Genomic DNA, 27,919 nt, shown 5'->3' with positions numbered 1-27,919 from the left:
CCTTCTGAATTCAGGACTCAGATACCAATATTCACCACACTTTGACATCTGTCCTGAGTTCAATAGTAGCTCCCTGCTTCCCAGCTGCTGCTAACCAGCTAACACCTGACCATGTTCTCTTTGATGAATTATCGTTCAGAACATTAATTACCTCTTCTCTGTGCAAAAAAGCAGAGAATTACTGAAATTGTTTGAGTATCTCCTATAGTCAACTGCTGGGGGCTAACACTGAAAATTTCCCTGTTGTCGCCCAAGTCATGGAAATAACATTGAATGGGGGCAATTTTTGCCGAGTGGAGGGTGCTGCTGTCTTCTGCACTGTGTGATACAGCAAGCACAGGGAGATTTTTCTGTTGGAGTTTAATCCTAGGGCATCCTATACCCCTGACTGACAACCGGTAATCTGAGAGCTGGACAGGCTTGGTTCTGTAAAGCTACTAAAGGTGTGTAGGACACAGCCCTTAACCTTAACTTAGTCTCAAAATGAGTGAGAAAAATGGCGTGGGTGTGGTATAAGTAGAAGAGACTCAGACTGATTAAAGTGCTAATTGGGTTAAGAGACATTACTGGAGTGGAAAAGGAGAGTTCTCCATAGGCAGAAGATTTCAAGGAAGGTGACACAGTAGGAGTAGGATGAAGGATAAGGTTCTCTGGTCTCGAAAGAGGATAAAATTAACTTTGTCAGCAACAGACGGTTTTGAACACCAAAGGGGTTTGCACCTGTTAGAAGCACTTGGAGTTTACAGAAATTTAACTCTATTGCTGTCTTGACACTATCAAAATATTTTCTCTGTAGGTACTGTGTTGTTGATTTGGGAGGGTAGGTATTAACCTAGGGGTGGTCTGGTAAGAGGAATTGGCAAGTGTTTTTGGAAACGCTTTAGAACCAGGGATCGGTTCTGAAATCAACGTAGCGTGCACAAACTACATTTTAAAAACGAAGTGGAATAGAATAGAAAATAATCAAGTTCATCGTCAGTGACAAGTGTGAGCATGGTTTCTGGAAGCTTGTGTCTCTTCTATCTACATAGGTGTGTATTGAGATGCAAAGTACTGTGTATGTTTTTCTCTGACTCAAATATCTTAAGATACTTGGTTATGATAAGCCACTCTTCAAATAGAATACCTTATATTTGCAAATAAATCTTTTAGTGAAATTAGTTCAGTGAAGGGGCACTGAGAAAATCATAAAATGTGGCAATCACACATTTCGGGTATTTTCACTGATTGCTTATGATTAAAATTCTCTATCTTTATGAGACTTTGCCGTTTTCCTTCTGCCTGTCTTTTTTTTTTTTTTTTTTTTTTAAATTCCCCTTTGGGCAGATATTAATTTAGAGTGAATAATTTTGTTGTAGATCTTGTCTTCCATGTCTGGGTGCTAAAGCACAGCCTTTTGATGTAAACGCCACTGTAGTCCTCCCACCCTCCATTCTCACTGCTGAGGAAGTTTTGCCACTAACTATCGGCAGGTTGAGTGACCTCTGAGCTGTGTCTCTCCAGCAAGGCTTATGCATCGGCAAAACCAGGATTTGGACATATCACTTTAATTCCATTTATGGTTCTAGAACCCAGAGACTTTTCCATACAAGTCATACAATTTTTGAATTACAGTGAGTGGAAGAAAAATTGCCTTTTATTAGAAATTCACTCTACTAAAACTTGTTATAAATGTAAGGAAAGTCACATTTTGGAGGAACTGAAAAAAGTCATTTTGTTTTATTTGAAAAAAATCATTTAACAGGTAAAACGGATTAGTTTGCTTTCCTTTGAAAAGACATTTAGAGAAAAATTTCTCAGCCTCTCTCAGGAACCCAATTCCTAGCGTTAGTTAACTCCCCAATCAGCAAGTTTTTCTTTATATTGAAATTCAGTCCAATCCCTCATATGTATGTATTGGCAACATAATGCATATTTAATATTACCTTATGTCAAAACACACTGGCCTAGCCACCCATGGGGGACCCAAAAAATATAATATGAAGCCCCTACCCTCAAGAAGCCCACAGTCTATTTGAGGACGTTTGTTTCTTCTTCTTGTAGCCTCTTTCCAAATAGACCACAGCTGGTGATTATCCTGTATATAATTACCCTTCACAGATTTACAGACCTCATCATGACACACAGAATAATAATTTGCCTCGGTGAAAAATAAATATTTTCATCTTGAAATGATTTGAACTTCCACCTGATAGATCAAGCTTTCTCCTGCTTTGATTTTTGGCCTTTTTTTCTTTTTCTTTTTTTTTTTTTTTTTTACTTTAAATAGGAGCTGATGCTTTTGTAAGTGTCTCTTTTCTATTCATCTTTCTAAGGGTAAAACACAGTTGTGTTTCTCTGCAGCATGTGTCTCCTGGCAGGGAAAAAATAAATTCCACTTAAACTAGGAAGTGTCTTTCCAGGTTGTACCTCTATAAACTTCACTTGGGTTAACTGTTAACTTTATAAATGAATAACTCAGGGTAGGAGGGGATGGTGGGAGCATCCACCATTAACTAGCAGTGGAAACTAATTGTTCCATTGCTGATCAAGCTGGGAAATATCCAGGTATTTCCTAGGTTCTAAAGAGAATTCTAGAGGGAAATCCAGAAGCCAGGAGAAAAAAAAACCTGCATTTATGAAGTTCTTTAATAAATAATGACCGATTGAGTTTAAAAAGTTTACATTCTAGTGGGAGGATGGAGATAGATAATAAAATAAGAAATAAGTTGTTAATTTCAGATACTGGCAGTGGTATGAAGACCATGTACAGAGGTCTGAGAGTCAGGCATGGGTCGTGCTGCCTTAGGATGCTTAGGGGAGGCCCTCCTTGAGCTGAGATGTGAATGAGAAGGAGCCAGCCAGTTGGAGCTCCCTACTGAAAAATCTTATATGGTGCCACTTCACCCCTTCGTTAAGTGAAAATGAATACCACTTGGGTCAGAAATCTACTTTTTTTTTTTTTTTTTTTTGTGACTGTGTGTGATCATTTCTTTGTGAAAGGCTTTCTGTAATTTACTCGTATTTGGTCTGTGCTCAGGAATCCGGGAGATAGGAGGTATCTATCTGGCTTGCAATATGAGATAGGTAGTGGTAATTTTCAGTACTTTGGAGGCTGGTCCATATGAAGTTAAATTAGGAGAGAACTCTCACGTGGCATTAGCCTTTAAGTGTGGGTCGTCTCAGGATATGTTGGCAGAGTGCTAAAATGCAAGATAATATACAGCTCCCCTCAGTACTAATGCAAAACTTGTCTTTAATGTTTATGATTCTTAGTTTTCTGTTTTCTGATTAAAAGTCAATAGCTTTATTGATTTTGCTTCATTGAACAACTACTACCCACAATAACCTAGGCATTATATTAAGTACTTTAATGTATTATCTCATTTTAACTCTATGAAGTAGGTACAATTATTATTCCCGTTTTACAGATGCAGAGACTGATGCTTAATGAGTTAAATGATTTGACAAAGGAGTCCAGATTCTAATGTATATATATATACATATATATGTATATATAAAATATCTATATAATATATATAAACATATATTAATACACATATTATAATATATAATAATTATATATATACAGTAATATATATTTGACTGGCCTTGATTCAGTAATTATGCCCCACATATATATATATATTTATAGATTATAATTAGTGAGGCATAAGATTATTTTAATTGGCAATTCTGTACAGATTGACATATTTTTAAATGACAGCCCAAAAAAAAGTCTTTCAAAAAACAATTTCTGTTTCAACTAACCAAAAACTGAACACCTAGCCATCTGAATTACAGTGGATTTTTGCCTCCGAGGTACAGTACAGTCTAATGGAGGAGTCAAACCATTTAAACAATTAATAATAATTCAAAGATCTGCAACAGAAGTGTGTTCTTGTGCCCTGGGAGCTCAGAAGAGAGGGGATTAATTCTGCCTGGGAAGAGATTTGTTTTTACTAGTTATCGTCTCTCTGAAATCTGATACTCTGGCACTAACAGACTCTGGTGCGGGTGGGCAAGTGTTAGAAACAACAGAGCTTTACATGCCCTAGAAATAGAATTATCCCTTTTTAGTACAAAATGAGAGGTGACATTTTACGTTTCATGGTAAATATACATGAATGAAATCACGTAACAGTAGAATAGATTGTCCACACGGCTTTCCTTTAGATATTGTGTTTAAACATTTATAACATTGTTTCCAGTTCAGAGTTAAAGCAAAAATGTCATTTTGATGATAATTGACATGGCTGGGGCATTTAAAGGGTAGAAAAGAAAATGGAATCAGTATAAAATACTAAGAAAAGATATTTTTAAGGTAAAATAAAAATAGGAAGAGAAACAATTGACCCAGTTCCTAAAATTGAGGCCTTACATGTATGAAAATGTTTTTATAGAATTTGGAGTCAACTGGCCCCAATCTTGCCTGGCAAGAGGAGACAGAAGGAGAGAACAGAGACCCCAGTTTGTAAGGGATGTGAAATCAGATGGACGGCTGTACTTCAGGTAGGCTTCTTTAATTTCTTAAAAATCCTATGATTCTAAATGACAGAAGAATAGGCCCATGGTGGGCATCTATAAATACATCGGAAATTAATTTTAATTGCATATGTTCCTCAAGGAGGAAGATGAGATGAGGGTGCACACCTGTTTCAAAGGTGGATACTGAAAAGAGGGAGGAGTTTTTTTACATAAAGGAAAGATCATGAGTAGGAACAAGGATTAAAAGAGAGGACGGAACTATGAGAAATCGGTATTTCATCCCTGGGGTGATTCTTAAACTACCCTTGTTACCATGGTCCTCAGATATTGACTACAGACTACTGTATTGATTACAGATTAATATATATATATATGGGGGTGGTGGTGGTGAAAAACATGTCTTCAGAACTCATTAACAGCCTCTGCCACTTAGTGTCAGCTTTTACCAGCTTTCCCTTCTCTACTTCAAAGGGGGGCAGCACTTTCCTGTATCCTCTTTATTCCTGTTCTATGTTTTCTCTGTTATTGTTTCTTTCAAATAACTGTTCCTATTTTACCTTGTTGTTTAACCCTTTTCTAATATTCTTTTCCCATATACTCAAAATTTCTTCTCCTATTATTGCAGCCTGCTTTCCCCTTTTTCAGAAAGAATACCTGTTTTCATTTTCATTGCTAAATAATGAACCAGCTAGATTCTCAGCTTTCTGAAAATAGTTTTATACTATTATTTAAAAGGAAATGTTATGTTTGTTATGTGTCTGAGTCGAGCTCTTCAAAAAATACGAACAAAAGTCATCCACTGTTATATGCGGAATGATAGATTTAAGGGATTTAGAGCAGTGCTTCTTAAATTTTGAGGTGCTTCAGACCACCTGCGTTTCTTGTTATAATGCAGATTCTGATTTATCAAATCAGGGGTGAGGCCTGAGACTCTGCATTTTTAACAAGTTCCTAGGCCCACAATGCTGGATTATGGCTCATCCTTTATATTTCAAGGCTTTAGAATCATTCCCCTCAAATATACACTTCGTCTTATAAACATTATTCTTTTAAATTGTAGAAATATTCTTTGTCTATTAAATACATTACTGCATGACCATGAAAAATAGGACTAATTCTGGTCTTTTTAATCTCAAAAATATCTTAGCCATTATCTGTAGTAGAAATGTTGAGGACAATTGTCCTGGGAGGGGAACGTTGTTGATGAGTACGTGCCTTTCGTGCAGGGGGAAGTTGGGAAATAAATTTATTCCTGGATTTTTATGGACATCAGGTATTTTTCCTGGAAGGATACTTGGTTAAAAGAAACTAATCTTCCTTAGAGGCAGAAGGGAGTGTCAGTGGTGGAGGTACTTGTTATTAGTGATGGTATTGGTGGCGATCATAGTGATGGTGGTGATGGTGGTTGTGGTGCTGGTGGTGCTGGTGGTCCTATGGTGGGGGTGGAGATGATTGTAGTGATGGAGAGGGTTGTGTTGGTGGTACTAGTGGTGTGATTGTTGTGCTGATGTTGCTGCTGGTGGTGATAGTGGTGACGGTGGTGATAGTGTCGGTATTTGTAGTTGGCTTTGGTGGTGGTGACAGTCATGATAGTAATACTAGTATTGTAAGAGGTGGTTGTGGGAGTCACAATGGTGACAGTGATTGTGATAGTGGTTGTGATGATGGCGGTGGTGATCAATATGTGGGTAGAAGTGGGAGTGACTGGCTTTATTTAGTTTGTACTAAGTAATGGAGCAACAAAGATTGGTTTTCAATCCTGGTTCAAGTCATTTAACATCTCTGTGTACTTTGGCAAATATTTAATGTCTCTGAGTCTGTTTTCTCATTTGAAAAATGGTGACAATAAAATACTTAGCTATGAGTATTAAGATATACGTATTTGAAATACTTAGTTGTGGGATTAATTGAAATAAAGTAGGTGAAGTCCTTAGCAAAGTGTAAGGCATATAGCCCCTATTCAATAAATGTGTTGAATATTTATTTATTGGTAAAATTGCCTGACTCCACATTCATCTTAACTTACAAGTGTCCACTGGGTTGAATTCAGACTTACTTATTTAGTTCACATTTTTTTTTCCTGTCTCTTTCTTTCCTGGATACATCCTCATTTGCTCAGAATGAGAAGTCATAGATTTGACATCAGACTTTGGATGATAATTGAATAAAGGCAGTTCAATCATTTCCTATTTAAAAATTCCTTTTTATATTTTCAGCTTTTTAGAAATTGACACATCTGAATATAACAATATGTCTTTCTATCCAGAAAGTTCAACAATCCCGTAAACTGAGAGGTCAGAGCCAGTGTCCTCATAAATGGATGTGTATTATTTTCCACACGATTTTTTATTTTAGCCCAGGATCCTCCCTCAGTATCATCTCCCGCTGTCCACCAAGTGAAGTGAGTGCTCAGAAACCTTGAACAATTTTAATATTGGCTTTAGACATACAAAATTCCGTTCTTGAAAACTTAATTGACTGAAAAAAATCCAAACTTCCTAGCCAGGTATTTAAGATCTTCCCGACTTGTATCCTAAATACCTTTTTAGCCAATTATTGTCCAGTTCTCACCTTATTCTGACATATTTTGGTCAAACTAGGCTATTCATCTATTAGTAGTAATAGCTTCAATTTATTAGGTACCCATCATATGCCAGACGCTGTTCAGTATTTTACATGATTATCTTATTTGATCTTTATTTCAATCTTAAAAGGAATGTGTTATTATCTTTAATTTATAGATAATTAAAGTTCAAGTAATTTTATCACTGTCACAAAATGAATAAATATTCCATCTCTTGTAATTTTACTCCAAGACCTGCTCTTTCCAGGATCATGTGTGGCCTCCCTAAAGCTCTCTTGCTCACTTACTTCTTTGCTTTTGCTCTTGGTGAGTTTCCATTCTGGAAAGTACTCCTTTTAAAAAGTTATTTCTTTTAAAAATCCTAAAACCATTCAAGATTTCACTCAAATGGTACTGGGTGAGGAATGCTTGGATTCGATTCCTAGTTGTGTGACTTTAGGAAATTTACTTTATCTCTCTGTACTTCAGTTCCTCAGTTAAAATATGGGGATGATAATAATTGTATTTGTATCCTAAGGTTTAACACACACACACACACACACACACACACACACACACACACACAATCTTTATCTGATCTGTAGCTATGAAGAAGTTAGATCAGTTCTTGCACAAAACACGGTATCAGTTTTTGTTATAAAAGCAGAAGTTATCTTAGAAATCATCTGGGAAAATCCTCCTAATTGGAAAAATGATGAATCTGAAACTCAGAGAAGGTTCATAACCCTGTCCTGTGTCACAAAGTTGCTGGGACAGCCAACTCTAGAATTCAGGATTTTCACTTCTTTTACCAAAATAATTCTTCCATCTTTACATTGGAATACTATGCCCTGTAAAACCTTTCTTAATTTGCCTCTGACTTCATTGTACTTTGTTCCTCTCTTATGAAGAATGTTGCATTGTAACACTTTGGTATATGTCTTCTCCCTCCAACTCAATTGTGATGTCCTTGGGTGCAGGGAGGCTTTCCCATTCTGCTTTGTTTCCCACAGCTCACAGTGGGCACTCACATAGCATTTCACTCATTGATTGAACATCTGCTATTACAATGATAGGAAATGATTATTCATCTACTAGTAATGGAAATCCAGGTGCCGTCACATCAAGTTTTAGTCCTCCCAGCTGCTCAGAGGGATGGGTACAGTTTCACAGAGGATGAAACTGAGGTTCAAAGGCTCAGAGAAGAGACTAGAAGGTTAATTGCAGAGGTGTTTCAAAACCAACCAAAGTGAAATTGAACACTGTATCATTTGCATGTTGGAGTAGCTGAATCTTTGTTGTCTTCCTTTAAAGCATACAAATGAGAACTGTTGGTCTATTGTTTGCTCGTAATTTCTGCGCCATGTTGATTTTCCTTATATTTTTTCATTCTATGTGTTTTCTTTATTTAATTGAGTTTTTTCAGGACTTGAATTATAAATGTTTTCTGTTTTCAAAAGTAATAAATGTTTGTTGTAAAATATTTAGAAAATAAAAGGAACGAAATAAATCACCTGTAACGTCACCAAAGATAAGCGACATTAACATTCGGGTTCTTTTTCCCCCAGTTTTGCCATGCTAAAAATATTAATTGTATCTTCTTATCTTTCTCTTATTTTAAATTACATTTCAAATGAGATTGTAATTTTCTTTGCAACTTACCTCCTCCAGTCATCATCTAGGATATGATGAGAAAAAGTACTTTACATGAAAACAGAGGTGAATTGAATCACTCCAAATCCTTGCTCTATCTAGGGGGACATATGATAAGAAGTTCAAAGGATAGATTGCATCGGGGTAACCTTTTCAGATTTTACCCAGTCTGGAATCTGTTTTCTTCCAGCTGCAACTATGGCAGCTCAAATAACAACCATTTTAGTGATGTCTGTGTAGAAACAACGCTTGGCAGTACAGCTCACGAGAGTCATTATCCAGGGTAATACGTCATAGGCACAGATATTTAGATCAAAGAACACTGAAATTTTTAGCATTTGCAGGAATCTGTTGTAGGTATTAGTATAAATCAGAATTAGGGAAATAAAAGGGTTAAAGTCTCTGTATAGAATTTTCCATCGATGCTTTGAACAGTTGGAGAGAGACGATTAGTACTTCCTTACATTTTGTATGTAAATACAATCAATCCTCCAGAAGGTTCCATGATGAAGAGATGTGAACAATGCAGAATCTGGATGCGGAGGGAGGATACTCTGTCAGAGAGCAATATCGGTGCTGAGTGAACCTGAGGGTTTTGCCTATTGCTTACTGAGTAGGCCTGAAAGTTATATCAGCCGGAATTAGGTATGGCTGCAAGAACACCAAATAACCATGGGTTGATAACATGAAAACTTATTTCTCTCATTTAAAAAGCTTATTGAGATGGGAATCTGAGGGATAACATGGCTAACAGAATCTATTTCTAACAAGTCACCAAAGACCTAGGCTCCTTCCAGCTTGTCGCTCTTCCATTTCAAGGGTGAGGTTTATGTCCCCATGAGCTAAGCCCGAGTGCCAATGACTGTGACCGCATTTCAAGCAGCAGGATGCAGAGCAAAGGAAAAAGTATCAAAGGGTATATGCCACCTTTCTTTTAAGGAGTTCACAGAAGCTGTCATGTGACTCGAGTACTTACAGCTTATTGGCACAATTTAGTCACATGGCCACAAACTACAAAGCAGTATGGGAAAATCAACCTTTATTCCAGACTACCATGTACTAAAAATTATATCATTATAAAAAAGGGGAGAACAGATAATGGGGACAATGTTTTATCCTTCTAGAGAAGTTATTATAAGAACCACAGTGAATATTTATTTATAGCTAATTCTTTATATGATTGTGTTGCAGGTAGCTCTTCAATAAATTAAATAGTTCAATCTAGACTGTGTAGTGCAGAGGTCAGAAAACAACAGAATGTCGGCCAAATCTGGCCTGCCATCTGTTTTGTAAATAAACTTATATGGGAATACAGCCCTGCGCATTCATTTGTGTATTGTGGATGGCCGCTTTTGCACTACAGAAGCAGAGTTGAATAGTTGTAACAGAGACCTGAAATATTTACTACCGTGCTTTTCCTGAAAATTTGCCAATTCCTTCTCTAAACTTTAGAGCATAGTTTCACAAATTTTAAATGAATCTATTCCTTTTTGTAATTGTCAAGTCACTAGTTAAAAGAAGCCCTTTATTACATTTAGGTTCATTCATAAATAAGATAGACTACTATTGTTTGTATTATCATTTAGAAGGGAGAGAGGGAGAAAGGATGGGGCGCGGGACTTACGCTATATTGATACAGTTTCATTTCTTAGAAAATCTGAAGTAAAGTGTGGCAAAATATTAACACCTGTCAAATCGAGGTGATGTGTATATAGAAGGCTAAGTTATTTTCTGTATGTCTTTGATATGTTTAAAACATTATGTAATTAAATAATTTTAAAATGTTTAAACAAAGAAAAAAAATATGACAGCCCCTCTTTGGAAAAAACAACTTGTGATCAGGTTTCAGCGCCGTTCCAATCTGGATGTCCAGAGGAAGCACCTTACAGAGTGGTGCTGTGAGGAAATTGACGCCTACTGGAGTGTGATATTTTTGTGATTGAAACTCCAGAATCATATCAGCAGTTCCAGAGCCTCTGCATATCTGTAAAATGTGTCTGCCTCTGCTTGTGTCTTCCCAAAATAGCACCTGCATCCAAAAAACAGAGAGGAAGGCAAATGTCTCCTAGAAAAGAAACATGCTGTGTTGGAATTGGTACATTTTGGAGATGAGCATGTCTGAAGTGAATAAAGGCTCTGTGTTTTTTGTTGGCATAAAATCCAGATCATTGTCTCATAGAAGGATAAATACTTTAGGAAGACCAAAAGCCATGCTATACACTCTTTTAATATTTATGTTTTTTTAAAGGGTACTTTTAATCTGTAAGCAGGTAGATATATAAAGGGAAAAAAATAACAACTCTCTAAATTATTTAAACTTTACTTCTTTAGAGGCAGTAGATAAAGTCTCATTGTTTCTTCAGGAGACACTTTGTATTGATACTGCCCTGTATTTAAGTAGGGAGAGAAATTTGAAAACTTTCACTGCTGTAAAAATTGTATCCAGTCAGCCTTTAACACATATAGAGATGCATAGAAAAAGCTGCTTATCTGCCAAAATGGGATAGCTTTACCAAATGCAAGTTTAATTAACTGTAAAAGAGAGTTAAATTTCAATAAATAATTAGGGTGATTATTAAGCACTGTGCTGCACTTAAAATGTGCTGTGTAAATGCAATAGTACGAGTATCTCCGAGGTTTGATTCCCTGCTCATTTCAAGTCATTACCTTTTGAGAAGGAAACTAAAGTAGTAGGTAATTTTTTTTTCAGGGAGAAAGAAAAATGTATAAAACAAATGAACAAATAAACAAAAACAACCATTATTTGGGTAGCATGACACTATATTTTATATCAATTCAGAAAAACCAAGCACCTACTATGTACAAGATTAGAGTGTTATATCTTAAGGATATAAGAATAGATAAAACATGGTCTCTTCTCTCAAAGAATTTACAGCCTAGTGGTGGAAAGGGAAGTGAACAATTAAGTACCACACAAGATATAAGTGTTTTGATAGAGATGTGTACTCGATGCTTTAAGAGCACAGTGAAGAAGAGAGAACAACTTATTCTGACTGGAATCACAAAGAAGGTGCCACAGATGCACACACACAGGTACTGTGAACAGGCAGAGCAGGGAAAGGAAGTGGGCATCTCATGCAGAGAAAAGAGTACCAGGCAAGTCATAAAGGACCCAAGTGCATATCTTGTTTGAAGAAATGTGAATAGCTTCATGTCACTGGAGCATAAGGTCATGGGAAATAAATGACAGGAGGTGAAAATATAAAAGTGGTTAGGGACAGATTGTCACTGAAGGCTTGCAAGGAGAGATGTGGATTTTAGAAAGCAAATGGTCTTCAGTTAAAGGGGAAAGGGACAGGAAGGATGGAGATCAGTTACAAGGATGTCCAATGGTTTTAGTGAGAGATGGGGTGATGGTAGCTAATTTACATCCTTAGCAGAAACAGTGGAAAGGAAGAAATAAATAAAAGGAAACTTTTGCAGAGGTAAGTCCATTTGGGGATAATAGAGAGAGTGTAGGGAAAAATGGGTAGTAAAGGTGATGACATTAACCAAGATAGAGAACATGTGAGTTGGGAGCGGGGCAGAGGAAAATAGTAATTTTTCATTTTTAATGTCTTTGGGTTCCCTGTGCCTATTTGACGTTTATACGAAGATGACAGCATTCAGATCTAGAATTCAGGGCAGAAGTGAGACCTGGAGATGGACATTTAGGATTCCTCTGTAAATAAGTGATGATGGAAGTTGTGGGGTTAGAGAAACTACTCTGTAATAAAACATAAAATAAGATAAAATGAGGATGCAAGTGACACATTCTGACTAGTGTGACATTTTAAATGGATCTGTTCCTTTTTTAAGCCAAATAGCAACCTCCTATTTGCAGTTCCATCTTCTTCTCCCTGATAGAGACTGGCCTTGATTGTCTACATTCCCTCTCATTCATTATTATTTTTTCATTCTCTTAATTGAGAAGAAGATTTTTAAAGTATGCATGGTGCCCCACTTAGGATTGTTCCATGGCCCTTTTTTCCCTTCCTCTCCTTCCTTCTGAAAGAACCCCATCCTGAGATCAGTATCTTCTGATGTCTTCTCTCAGTCTGGAATTACCCGATCAGAGGAGGAACCCTGCAAAGATGAAACAGAAAAATCATAGCCAAATTATAGCAAAATTTGAGGAAGGGATTTTTAGCAAGCATATTCATGACTCTTCCACAGTCTGCTATTTCTTTTTATTATTAATTTAATGTGTAGTGGATCATCATATGATTTATATTTAAGAATCATATTACCCTTCAAAGTAGCACATTTTCTTTCACAATATAGTAGTAAAGTATAGATACTAAAGTAAATGTTGGAGATTAAAATGATTTCCTGCATTTCTGTTGTATTTGAACATTTTCCTTTTATCATAAGAACATGAATTATTTATGGAAATAGTCCAAACACTTTGTTGTCTTTATTGCTTATGCTCTGTGTGTGAAATACTGAAACTATGGAAGAAATTCAAGACAATTTTTATCTATTATCACCTAATCGACTCATTCCTCTTAGATCAGCTCTCAAATAATTATTATATTTGATACTCTTGGACTGAACTCAGCTACAAACAACTCCATTGATAAATTTTAAATTATTTGAATCATCTACTTAACATCTACTTCAATTTTAATTTAAGATGGTCAAGCATTTAACAACAACTTAAGTCAATGATGGTTTAATCTAACTAATCCTATATTGGTTAAGATCAGATTCGACCATATAAAATGGGAAAACCCAAAGTTATGGGAGCTTAACGTACAAGGAAAGTTTTAATTCACTCATAGAGGAGTCTAGAGGTAGGCAGTTGCTGGCATTGCAATGACTCCAGGTTTATCAGAAATGCAGTTTCCCTTTATCTTGCTGCTCTGCCATCCTTAGGGTCTTCAGAGACAATGTATACTTTCTCAGTAGTCTCACAAGTCTTCTGCTTACATCTTATTGACTTGAGCTATACCTTTTCACAAGAAGATATGGAAAATGCATTCTTTTAGCTAGTAACCTTATCACCCAAATAAAATTGGGTTCTGTTACTAAGGGTAGATGAAGAGAAGGGGTTTGAGGGAAGACAATTAGCAACGCTGTCACAGCCAATATGCCATCACACTGTTATTTTTGTATAAAATTTTAAGAAAATTACTAAGTTAATTTCCAAGTCAATGATGGGACCTTATAGTATCCTGTTCTCCAACTTAGTGCTTTTAGATTTCAATTCATTCAGTCTTGTTTCCCAATGGCAGAATCTCAGTGCAGTGTAATCTATAAGGATATTTAATTCAGAAAAAAGGCATTGATTAAATGTATTATGGCTAGAAATCCCTAACTCTGTAGGAAGTTATTACTCTGCCATAAAAAATAATTCCTCTTTCAAATTCCACTACCCACTAATGAAATCTTCTGCCAAACTTGTCTGCCTTTATCTACTGATTCCTTCTAATTGCACGTACCCCACCGGTTCTCAACAGAACCTGCACCGCGTTTTCAATAACCAGTATTTGACCCACCTCATTTGACTTCCATAGCAACTTCTCCCTTTATTCTCTGGATTTTCATAATCTACTTTCTGATCTCCTACTTTCATCAGTTTTTGGTATCTTCACTTCCAAAGTTCTCAGTCTGCTTTGATTTGTATTCATCTGAATACATCTTTAGAATTTGTGATCTCCAGGAAACACCACATCTCTAAGACCTCAAACTCTGAAAAAGTGTGAGATTTAGAATCATGCAGCTCAATGTCCAAATCTCAGCTTCATCCTTTGCTCCTGTGACTGTGGATAAGTGATTAATTTCTCCCAGCCTAGATTTCCTTATTTGGAAAATAATGATGAAAATGTCTATCTCACTGAGTTGCTGAGAGAATTAATCCAGATACCACCAGAAACTAGATGTCCAATAATCCCCATTTCAATCATTGCTGTGATTACCTTCAGAACAGATAAAATGACTTATAGATAAGACAATGCCTTATATAAAGGCTAGGAGACTTCCTGGGTTCTTGATGAATGGTTGCTGTATGAAGGAAACTTCTTTCTTCACATACCCTATTTCACATGGGCATGCTGGTAACTAGGGGCATATCTGGTTAGTGGACCAAGACATGACTGGTTGTAAGAGATCATGCTTCAAATTTCAGCCCTGTAATTTGCAGCTTGTGTGACCTTAGGCAGGTAATTATATCTACATCAATCTCAACTAGAATAATGACACTTAAGTTTTCCTGGGAGGAGATACAGCCAAGAATAATTTTACTATGGTGATGTAGTGCTGTGAAAAAGCATTCTGAAAAAAAAGTTGTTATTTTTGACAAAATAAAAATATTAGCTTTCTTTTTTTTTTAAAAACTTTCTATATTCGGTCAATGATGACGATGATGATAATGATGATAATCTGCCAGGCATGTGCCAAGAACTCAACATTATTTCAATTAACACTCGATACCCCTATTAGACTTTAATATTAATATCCCCATATCACGTCTGAGGAAACCATGCCTAAAAAGTTTAAGACTTTGCCCCAAGCAACACTTGGGCAGTGATTGAAATCCAGGTACTTTGACTCCAGAGTTTGCACTATTCACCATCACATTATACTGCTTTCCAGGCGATTCTGTTAATTATCTACTCTCCTTTCCACTTTTACTGCCACTGCCTTAATTATGGCCTCCTTTGTTTTCTTACCTGAGACATTGTCATAGTCTGTTAGGTTGTCTATTTCCCCCGTTTTCTCTGTCCTCCATACTTTTTTTGGAGCTATCTTTCTGAAATATATATTTGAACATGCCATTTCATGGCTGACAGATCTTCTCTGAATCATTATGTCTTAAAAAGTAGAGTCCAAGCTCTTTACATAAATCACTCCACTATTCCTAGTCTGAGTTCTTATGAAATATTTCTACCCAGTACCCTCTTCGTCATTGCGTTACCTCCCAGGTCTGTATTAGAGTCATGCCAATCTACTTAGATGCTTTAGTAGCATCCTCTGTCTCCTTTTGTGCTCTTGCACAAGATTTTGTCCCTGTCTGAAATCCAGTTATTCCACGGTTGCTTCTCAAAGCACCTGTCTTAGTCTGTGTTTCCCCTCAAAACAGAATTTGAGAGAGGACTTAGATACAGGTGGTTCATTTGGGAGGTGAATCTAAGAAACAAGAGTAAGACAGCTGGAATTGTAATATGGGTAAGCCAAAAAGCCAATAAAAGGATACTTCATCAACTTGGGGGATTCAACTAATGCTTCCAAATGCTCTTAATTGCTGGAAATCCATTAGATGTATTCTTATATCCATTTACCTTAAAATTTCCAAAGAACCCTAAGATTTACTCAGTTCTAATAGAGTGAAATTTCACTTTTATTTTTAAATGCCAGAATGAGTGATACCTGGGTGTCCATGAGTCTTGCCGTTGCTTCTCGGCACACCTAGTGGCACTGTGGGAGTAGGTCACGTACAAGACTAAGAATGCTGGCTCCACTCTACAGAGATGCCATTGCTCACCCCCCTGGTGTCCACAATACCAAGAGGTCCTGATTCAGAATAACAGACATGCTCACCCAGTGTTTTCCCAAAGCAAACTGGCTGGGTCCCAAAGGGCTTCTAGTCTTAGACTCATTGTGCTATAATAAACCCTTGCCTGTTCCTGGTGAACCTGAGGTTTCCTGTCAACAGGCCTAACTGCATTTTCCCACCTGGTTCATTCCCTTTGGGGAACTTTAGAGTTCATTTCTACCATCAGACCTCAGAGAGAGCAACCCAGTCTGTCCTGCCAGGTTTCTTTAATTTAGAGTTTTGGAAGGCAGAGGGTGGGTTCTTAAGTTCTTTCATTTCTTCTGCTTATTGTTTGTTCTTTGCATTGATGAGTTTTGCATACCGGGGATGTCAGAAAAGAGCCTGGAATGATTTTAGAAAGGTTATTTTACACCCTTCCCACACAACGTGTCCTGCAAATATATGCCTAATATTACCTTTTACTTGCATAATAAAGGAGTGGCTTCTTTCTGAACCATGATCTTATCATGCTGCCAGTTTGATTAGACATGTCATCAACTGGCATGATGTTTATGCTTTAATTGACACACATACATTGATAATATTGTAAGTTTTTATACCATTTAAAAAGTGCAGTGAAATTGTAAAGTTTCCTAAACATACAACTTATAATTTATGCAGAATTGCTATGCTTCCAATTTAATCATAAAATACTTAACAGTATTATCATACACTATTTGATCCCAAGCTAGAGCATGCATTTAAAAAAGCACACAAAACATTGGAATAGGTTATAATATACTAGCCAGCCTGTGGCTAATTGATGATGGGTTTCTGATATGTCCAGAATGCTGGAATAATGTGCTAACTCTGTTTCCTGCAGCTTCATCTTTATCTGGGCATGTTCTTAGGGTAGGTTAGTGGACCAACCAGGGATGTTTTCATGAGGAACTAGGAAGCCTGGTGGAGAGGAAATAAGTACCCATTCTGGGGGCTGACAGCCAGCCCTGATTATCATAAGGTCTGGGGAAGGAATATTTTCACGACATTTCATTTATGACATGAGGAAAGCACCCTTTCATTCCGTCATGGTGAAGTGATACTCAAAATGTCTCGCTAGCTTCCTCAGGTTCAATGCCAGAGTTCTAAAGGAAGGAGAAAATACAGACAGTCAAACAGCAGATGTCGCTGATATTCCTGTACAAAGCTGAGGGCTTGGAGCAATATTATCTTTGCCAATTCAGTACCAGAACAGTTCAAGTGGGATAAGAAAACCATCTGTTCAGTGATGCAGGTAGAGTAGAGCATTTTACAAGGCTTCACTGGGCAACGATGATGGGTGCAGCATATAGATGTCTTCTAGGATGCTGGGAACTGATGGTCGGGGCAATGACCACAGTGGCCTGAGATTGTGTTTTGAATGTGGAAGAAAGTGGCAATTTTGAGCCACACAAAGAATATCTCCTGGATACCCAGCTTTGAGTCAGAAAGGATTGAAGTTCCTATAATCCATGATGTTAGAATAAGGGACAGGAAGAGAAACAGGCAGACAAACAGACTATTATACTATAATATTACCAGGCTGGTAGCCAGGAAAAGACATAGTAAATAAATATTCTTCATTTCTCTCCTTTGAAATCATCAGGTCTGAAGTATTCCACTGTGAGTGGAATCTCATAATCCTTTAGCAGAATTTGCTGGTGGCACTTAATAGTACTTCAGTATTTCAGGGTTCTTTCCTGTTAGAGATACTAGAGTGAGGTGGTTAGGAATGAATATTCTGGGGTCCGCCTACCTAGACTTGCCTCCTGACTCTTTGGATGATTATCACCAACATATTTGAATTCTTTAAGCCTCAGTTTTCTTAGCTATAAAATAGGAATGATAAAAGTGCTGCCCTCACAGGCATTTTTAATGAAAATTAAATTAGATAATCATATAAGTAATTTGGCATATACCAGACATTCAATGCATACTTTTAATATGTGATATTCACTTCTTTAGACTGACTAGAGTTTTGCTTTTTAAAGTTCTTTTTATACCAAACAGAAGATTTTGTTAAGTTGTCATGACAGTGATAACTCTTGGGTCTTTTTTTATTCTTCTTTCACCAAGTGGTTAAATTATTTCACAGCTTATCAGCTGTGATCTAGTCCCACAGTTCATATTCAAGCAAAACGCCTCCTCAATTAATAGGATTTGGGTATAGAAACTACAAAATCAGGACAAAGGATGTTAAATTGCTATTTCCATTTGAACTTGACACTACGAAAATTTGCCTGCTATGATAGTGTCCAATTCCTGCTTGGAATAATACTGCATTTCCTCACATTATATAGAACGTTAGCCTGACTGACAATTTGACAATCAGATAGTCTAGGCTGATGATATTGTAATTGTATTCATTTCTTAACTTGATCCCCCAATTAATGCAAGCAAATAATTCCCACATTTCAGTTAATAACTGTATGTAAAAGTCCCCAAAAGAGTGGTCAATTAGGACCAACTAATTTCTGAACCCTACTTCTGCTTCCTTTCCTGAAAACCCCAAAGACGTACGTATGCACAAAGAAGTATGAAGAAGGCAAAGTAATATTTCATTCTTGGCTGGGTTTTGCTCTTTAGAAGGTCGGCTGGGCTTCGTGAATAGCTCTTTTCCCCTACACATAGTAGGCTACTGCCCCCTCAAGACCCCCAACTGGAATCTAGTATCTTACCTCTGATGGCAACACTTGTGCTTGTGTTTGAGAAAAATGAATCAGAGAGAAGCACAATGAAAGAGGGAAGAACAGGAAGAAAAAGAAGAACAGGAAGAAGAAGCAGGAGATGGAGGAGGAGGAGAAAAAAGAAAAGAAGAAGAAGGAGAAGGAGAAGGAGAAGAAGGAGGAGAAGGAGAAGAAGAAGAAATGGATATTTGCCTCCATTGGCTGAAATGAAACTGTGCTAAGTAGTCCACTCTACATATTCCCCTGGTGGCACAAGAGGCCAGTATAGTTTTCAGGATGGAGAAGACAGGGAGGAGAGAGAAAGAAACACTTAGAGATTTTTGTTGTTGTTTTAGTTTGGCTGGCTTTTTTTGTTTTTGTTTTTTTCTTTTGCTTTGCCGGAAAACTTGTTCTGGACTTCTCTTAGACTTGTGAATAGAAGAGAAAAGAGTAGTAGAAAGAGTGAAGAGTGCGTTGCCCTATTCTGTGGCAGTAGCCTTAGGCTTGTCACCACCTAGGCTCCATGGGAATTGTAGAAATGGAGCCACGACTCTCTGTGCTAGACTTGTTAACCAATGGTCCACCCCCCCCACCCCCCCCGAAATTCAGTGTAGTACCTGTTCTTTCTTGGCAGTAGAGTATTTTTTTCACCTGATTCTGATTCATCTTTGAGGCATAGTAAAGAGCCGAGGGCTTGAGGAGAAGTTTTAGTTTCTTTCTCCATTAGCCAAAATTGTTGCCTTTGTAGTTGTTCTTCTGTTAATCCCATGGAGTTAAAGGTCAGGTCTATGATCAGCTAAGGGTAAGGCTGTGTCTGATGGGGGAAGATGTCAGAAAACATCAGTAAGTCTTAACAGCAACCGTATGGTGATTTTCTTGAGCTTTTTCCATACTCTACTTTGTGCATCTGGGATTAATGATAGAGGCAATTCAGCTCCACTGTACTCTACTATTGTGCAACAAATTACCCCCAAATTTAGCAGCTTCAAATAACAAACCTTTACTCTCTCACACAGTTTCTGAGAGATCGGAATCTGGGAATGGCTAAGCTGGGTAGTTCTGGTTCAGTTTCTCACAGGGTTGCACTCCAGACATCAGATGGCGCTACAGTCATTGAAGGCTTAGGTGGGGTTGCAGAATCTGCTTCCATGATGGCTCATTCACATAGCTGTTGGCTGGATGCCCCAGCCTCTCCCCACATGGGCCTTTCTATAGAGCTCCTTGAGTGTCCTCATGACATGGCAACTTCTTCTTCTAGAGAGTGTAATCCAAGAGGAGAGACAAAAGAGAAAGCCAAAATGTCTTTTGTGTCTTAATCTTGTACATCACTCTGTCACACGCTATTCCTCAGAAGTAAGTCACTATATCCAGCCCACACTCAAGAGGAGGAAAATGAAAGTCTGCCACTTGAAGGAAGGGCTATCAAAGAATTTGTAGAAGGATTTCAAAACCACTACATCCTCAGATCTTATAATCTTTCTAGAAGTTTCTGCAATGAGTGAAGATAAAACATTAAGGTTACTCTAAGGTCACAGCGACTCATGAATTTGCCATCTCTTCTGTTTCCTGTCTTGAATAATTCTTGTCCCATCACACTTGCTAGACAGTTATGCATTGTGTTATGGGTACTACAGGTAACCACAGAGAAGGACAAATTAATTTGCTTACTTTTTCTGCTTAGGAGAAATTACTTGCCCACAAATGTATCACTCTTTTTTCTCACAGTGCAATGATAATTCAAAGGTTTCCCTTACCTAAAAGAGTCTTACTCAGGTGAATGAATGTGTGTGTGTGTTTAGCCCAAGTCATTTTGCACATGCTGTGCTTTTTTTCACTAAAGAGGGATTATTCTCACCACAATATTGGTATGTTAATGGCCCCCATTAAGTCATGCCTCTAACCATCCATTCCCTTGTGTGCTCCATATTGACTCTGGGGTTGTCCTCAAGACTTACTTTGTCTTATTAAACATCAGTATATGTGGTGCAAGCAGAGGCTTGATGAGCATTTTTGCATTGGGCCATGACATCTTGAAATCCAGCCACTGGCTGAGGAGATCTGACTTAGACATATGAGGAGGTGATGTGGGAAAGAATGAAAGTGCCTCTGCTGAAAGTCTAGGCCAACTGCTAAACAAGAGAGTGAGGCCACACAGGATCATCCAGACCCTGACCCACTGGCCAGCTGACCGCAAACATGTGAATCAGCCCAGCTGCCCCCACATGGAATAGAAATCTGCTGTCTGTCCCAGAGATCTCTGCCTAAATTGCCAAATTACAGAGTCATGAGCAAATAAAAGTTGTTTGGGGATTGTTTGTTGTATAACAACAGTTAACTAATGCGACCAGTTTCTCATATATTCTTTTTAAGTACCAGAATATCAACACAATACAGGACGATAGCATTGGAATAATATTTATGTGAGTGAACTGTAAATATCCCCAGAATCCGAGACCCCAAAATCTAAAAGTAGCAACTTATCCTCTAAATGTTGGCTCTCTTATACAATAATAAGTCCCAAGCAAAGCAATTTCTCCGTATAAGTACTTATTAAAATCTAGGTTCAGACTAAAGTTGATAGCTAAAGAGCATTAGCATTATTTGAGGAAATTAAGTATACAGCAGAAATAGGAAAAAAAATAGAGAGAAAGAGACTCTTGGTTTCAGCTTTTCCAGGCTGTCACTCAGTCTTCCAGAGGTTAAGAGACGTTTGAGAGAAATCTCACAGTAAGAGGTTAATGGTGCTATTGTCTGCCCTTCCCTACCATATTTTGGAAGTCTGAAGGAGCTTGTTAAGTTTCTGTTGCCAAAAGCTGTGCTTCCAGAAGCTTCCCTCAGGAGGCTGTTTCCTCAGGGCCAAATCAGAAACAATACATCCTCTGCCCAGGTCTCATGCTGTAGCCCTACTCCTTCTCATCTCCTGAACTCATATCTTCTTATTTCCTGAACTCACCTCAACTCTCTTGGGCTAGAAATGAACTTCACTACTTTAGTACATATTAAGTGCTCAATAAATATTTGGTAAATAAATGAAAAATATTTATTAGAACACAATATTTTTTTCTACATCTTTTTTTTTCTAATTGGAATACAATCTGACTCCCCATGAAGAAATAGGAACGTTCTCAGTGCCGATTTTTTTGTTTTAAATCAATAACTAGGAAAAACCAATGTCCATGTCCCTGGTTTGGATGGAGGCTCCCTTGCCCCTAGAAACCAATTCTAGTCTTTGATATCCAGTAGGATTTAGTAAGAGCTCTGGTGACTCTTTGTGAAATTCAGGCCACAAGAGCAGCAGCTTCCTCTTTGGTCTGAGGCTTAAGAATAAGTCTCCTATATTCCCTTAAAAAAATCTTAGTTCTGCCCATTGCCAGATGTCTGGTCCCTCCAAATTACTTTTATGCAGCAGGTTTTTAAATGGTCTTATACCTTAAAATCCCAGAATTTTGTGGACCCCCAATCCCATTAATATTAGAAAAGTATACTTTCATTTTGAGGTTTAAAAGGAAGAAGCCACTTTTAAGCCACTTTTGATACAGGAATCTGTCCACATTTTAAACCTGTTCTCCAAATGTCCGTTCTAGACAAGCACTTGCTGGCTTACTCAAGCAATGCGGATGCAGGATGGTCAGGCTACATGCCGAACATAGTATTATATTTAGTTCAAACATCCCTAGTCCCCATTTGGCTCCCCCCAAAAAATCTGTGTTCAAAGGAGGCAAAGTAGGTGATGTATTTTATTTTATATTAATTGGGGTTTTGTCTCAAAACCCAAGCACTCCAGGCTGGGTTGTGTGAAGGAGTCCTTTTTCCTAACCTGTCGACCCAAACAACTTCCAGCTAAAGCAGTCTGTGAGTCCTATTTGGGTCATTTCCTTCATCTTCCCAAATTTGCCACTCCAATATACTGAAATACCACTCTCACTGCCCCCCAAAAAGATGAACCATGAGAAACAGAATTTTAGAGTTTACTCTAATACATACTGACTCAGACTTGCCTAGACTTCAAATAGGCCGTCTTGGAGTCCACACAAAGTGTCTGAAAAGAGCCCCTCAACCATGAGTCATTTGTGGCAAGTGGCACATATATATTAATGTTTCATACCCACTCAATGGATGCCTTCTTATGATACTGATTAACAGTATGCTTTATATAGCCTAAGAAAATAAGCAAAATTTGTATAATTAAAAATAGCCATGTTAACATATAGCAAACTCAGATGTTCTAACAAGCTTATATCATAAATATTTGCTAATGATTAAAGGTAAAGTTTTGCAGTTGGGAGGTTTTTAATTCTAATTTTTGGTCTGACAGTCAAAGATTAATAATATAGACCTATAGTATTTGCAACCAAGTCACACATGACTTGAAATGTCTTTATGAGAAACGATGCAGGGTCTCTTTTAAAACTAAAGTAATTAAGTTTGTTTTCGATATCCACTTAACTTTAAGACTCTTAATATTACTACTGAGAAGACTTAACTTCAGCAATATTACAATTGCTAATGCTGTCTTTAAGCTAAGATTGCTTATTTTATGCTAAAAAAAAAGCCACTGTAAACACACACACACACACACACACACACACACACACACTACCATAGAATATATATTAAAATATAAATTCACATCAAATACATGTTTTTTTAATCCAGATTAATTTTACTTGTCTTTGTTTCCAGAAGCAGTAATAGTACATTTAAAAATTCCAGTATTGTTATAGTAATAACAAGTAGCTTTCATTAAAATGTATAATAAAAATTTGGATGTGAGTGGATATAAGATAAATATCAAGTTACTTGTCGAATATGTAATTATTTAAAGTGTGCTTTGGGTTGATTTGACCGAATTATACCCTATTGAATATAAAAATTTTAATCGCAAATAAACCATATTTCTCACTGAGATAGTTGAGTAAAATACTTAAAAAAAAATACAGCAAAATGATCTTTTTTTCTGCATCTTGTTGAGGCATATCTCTACATATGCCTTCTTTTTTATACTATCTTTTTTTATGTCAAAGAAATCATAAGACTTTGTGCAAAAAATGATCCTGGTGTTTGCATAGTTATTTTCAGTTGATTAGAATTTTAAGGTGTATCAAAATGTATTTGGAATGACTGAACATATTCATATTAAATTCAATGTAGTTTGTATTGTTGAATTTTCTTGTCTCTTGGTCTTTCTTCTCTCCACATTAAGCCTATTAGGGAGAAAATACTGTCTTCTTTATTAATATGGGTGCATTAAACCTTTGGGTCCAAAGTTCTCTCTTCAATATGCATGAACATTTCAATAGCCTGAATACGCGTAAGATAATGTGGTTCTAAAAAGTGATCCCTTTACTCCCTTTTTACTAGAATATAATCCATAGTCAGAGAATGTGTAATGCCAGGTAATGGACCACACTGAGTAAGCTATGCAACTAAATCCTTACACTGACCCTACAAATAATGTCTTTCCCAGAAAAAGTATTTTAAATGTGGAAAAATCTTTTAGTCATGCTGTTTTGTTACCTTTTATTTAGGAAAAGAAGGAAAACATTGTCTGCTGTGCATGTTTTTTCTTTTGAAGGGCTTCAGGGGGCATAAAACTTTAATTTTAACTAAAAAGAATGTATATATATATTCTTTATATATGATTTAAACAGAGGAAGCATGCCTGGGAACTTGTGGTATAAGAATACAGTAGAACGTTAGAAAAAAAGCAAAGGCAAATTCAAATGAAATAAATGCTAACCAATTTTAAACACTAATAAAATGCTCCAAATACTTTTTGTTTTTGGACATATCATAAAGATAATACTAAGTATGCCGGCTTAGAGAACCATGAGATCATTTTGTGTGTCTCTTGCCTCCAATACCCAACTATAGCAATATCCATCCTATTTGACATTGATATTAATAGGGTGATGCTGATAATAATTTCACAATATCAGGTTCATATTGGCATTTCACAGCCCTTAAGATGTCCTTTGTTCTTCCATAAGTCAATATTCCAGGCAAAGAAGAAATTGCCTCTATTGGTCCTTCTACATTTAACATGTAACTTCATCTCTGGAAGCAATAAAGGGGAACTTCATGGTCAATTCAAGTGCAGTACTACAGAGTTCTCACAATGTTGTGAGGTTCTGGACTTTTGCCATCAGGGTTTAGAGATTGTTTAAAGGCATTTAGCTAAACATGTCCTTGTGCCTGAAATAAATTTCTACTCACTTGGCTTAGTAGGTTATCTCAGAGAATAGTGCTTTTTTTCTACAGAACTCAGCATCTCAAAGAGAGAACCCCTTTTCTTGATTTCTTCCCATTTGGAACGAAGGTCTAGGTAATATTTTGAGATCTTTACAGCAGTGTTTTCCAAACTGAAGAATATAAATTATAGATGGTTTATGATATGGATTTAGTAGGCCTAGACAAGCAATTAAAATGGAAACAATATATAGCAGCTTAAGAGTGACCCAACTACAATGAAATAGAGAATATTAGATTTCACTGTATAGTATAAAGGGTCTTTATTTCAATCGCATATGTATGTAAGCATATACACATGTTTACTGGGTTATGGTGAAAAATGTATTTTTTTACTGAGTTGTGGTGAAAAAAGTCTTGAAAAACAGTGATTTATGACCATATGATTCTATAAGTGTTATGCTTTACAAAGGTTCAATTGTTCAACTAAAGAAAATCGTCATCTGAACTAGATAGACACACATCTAAGTGGCAAGAGAGTTGTAAACATTAGCTTCCTGTTTGTAATGAGTTTGATTCACCAAAGGGTGCTGTCAAAGTTAACAGGAAGAGAAGAAAATGAAACAGGCCATGACCTCAGTATATATACCGTCTTGTACAGGCGTATTAAATACAACATGGGTTGCTTGGGATCTCACAAAGAGAAATTCTCTTTTAGATAACACATTCTCTTCTTGAAGCTGTCTAGAGAGTGACTGGGAGTGATGGAAGATCAAGTGAGAACTTGTAGTTACTTTCTCAAACAAGAATTTAAACTACTGAGGGGTCACTGAGTCACCATTTTCATTTCTTGCTCATTTTTGATTTGCAATCTCATGACCCGCTTTTATTCAATGTAGAGTTTAAAAATTCTTTAGATTCTTTTTATTATGAGTACACAAAAGAAAGCTTAGGGCATTTACTCTTTGAAAGAACTTCAAAATGCATCTTGTTCCTCTATCTTCACTCTATTTCTTTCCATTTTGAAACGTGGATAGTTTCTTGGAATTACTAAGCAACCCATGCATTGTTCGGGAGGCATTTATGAATCCTTTTCATTGTGGGTGGCCCCTTTGAGCAGTTGGAGACTTCACCAAATTGTCTATTGCTAACAACTGACCCTTTGAGCAGTTGGAAACTTCACGAAATTATCTATTGCTAACAATAAACCAAAATCAGTTTTCACATGAAACTCACCTGTAAACAAATCCTATTATCTGACAGAGATGATGCTGATGTACGACATGAAGTCCTTTGCATACAAAATAAAATCTTTAAACATAAATTTACAGAACTAGAAGTGGTCACCATTATTCCATGTTAGGAATTATAAAACATTTTTATACATTGAAATGAAGTCAGGAATCTTATTTTCTTAAGCTTCCTTCACTGTTTTGGTCTTTCTTTTTGGCAAAAGAATAAAGATTGTAATATCTCTTGCTATACTTTTTAATCCTACATTATATCAGCTTTACTGAGATGTTGAAAAATGCACAAAAATGCCTTCATTATTATTCCTATATCCTAAGAATTTTTCCTGGTGACCCCATCTTCAGATTGCATAGTTGTGCCATTGTTTATGGTCAGTGTTCTTATCAGTCATAACATTCATTCTGATTGATCAGAGCCCAGGAGGTGTTGCTTATCATATACTTTCAATAGCTTCCTTTCCTATGGTGTCACTCACACTACAAACTTTTTGAAAATTAAGTTGACCCATGTAGGGAATATTTACAATATTTTCTACAAGGGCTCCAGAGCCAGTTTTAGAAATCTATCACCAAATTATGTTGCTAAACAGTTCTAGTCTTAGGAAGGTTTTTAGGAAACACAGAGAGAAGAGATGACATATCAATATAATGCAAATAAAAATGAATTTAATGTCATATGAAAGGAAAATCTCTGTGGTGAATATCCAATCTCCATATTTTTCTTAGTTCTCCTCTTTCTATACCATATGTCATAAGTTACAAAACAGAATTATTATCCCTAAATGTGAATAAATAATATTGAAAGTGAAATGATAATGTGAAGAATAACTGAGGGAGAGTTGGGATTGCTATTAATTTTACTTCCTCAGAAAGAAGTTTCCTCTTTATAAGAAACTTCTAGTTACACAAAGTCTAAAAACTCTGAAGTAAGTCATGAGATAGATAGTCAGTTAAAAATTATTTGTTTTCTGCCTGCCATATTGCATTGTTTCAAAGATTTAATTGTTTTGATTGGAGAAAAATCTGCCCTGGACCTGCCATATCTTTGGCTAATATTTCTACTTTCCCATATTAGAGAAATGTCCTATCTTGTACTGTATTTTTTGATGATTATTTCTGTGGTAATGTGGAAACTAGTAATATTCATCTATTCACACAAAAACCCAGTGTTGAATATGTTGATGTAATTTGGCAACACTATCTTTAAAGACGTTCTTCTTTAAAGAACATTTGGCTTCTTTAAAGAAATGTTTCCCATTTTTTTTCTTGGTTAGAATTCAAGAATTGTATATGAAATTTGAAGTGATTGGCAAACTTAGGGACGCTCCAAAAATGTACAAAATCATAGTCCAGTATGTAGAAAAAAGAAATGTTTTTTACTCTGAGATTACACATTCAAAAAGGTGACTGAGACAAAATATAATTATTTTCACTTGAATTGAGGAAGGCACTGGGGTTAGCGATGTCAATTTCATGGAAAGTGTAATGAAATCTCTAATAATCACAGAAAGTCTGGATCTTCTTTTCACATTTCATTTGAAAGGTAATCTACCAATAGTGATGGAAATGAATGGGATTATTAGAAGATTAACACACTTATTTCCACAATATAAAA

The 27,919-nt window shown here is 36.6% G+C and overlaps 1 protein-coding gene across 1 annotated transcript in view; it reads left to right on the top strand.

Moving 5' to 3' along the window:
* LOC141573049 (uncharacterized) overlaps positions 1 to 27,919 on the top strand; it is a 127,763-nt gene that overhangs the window by 1,458 nt on the left and 98,386 nt on the right. Inside the window, exon 2 of the mRNA XM_074339752.2 lies at positions 4,383 to 4,491. Within this exon, the coding sequence (XP_074195853.2) occupies positions 4,383 to 4,491 (109 nt within the window). The remainder of the gene's footprint in view (positions 1 to 4,382; positions 4,492 to 27,919) is intronic.

The sequence above is a fragment of the Rhinolophus sinicus genome, chromosome 4 (assembly GCF_057876585.1).
Source record: "Rhinolophus sinicus isolate RSI-liver-muscle chromosome 4, RSI-T2T, whole genome shotgun sequence".
NCBI lineage: Eukaryota > Metazoa > Chordata > Mammalia > Chiroptera > Rhinolophidae > Rhinolophus > Rhinolophus sinicus.
This window is presented reverse-complemented; position numbering and strand designations above follow the sequence as displayed.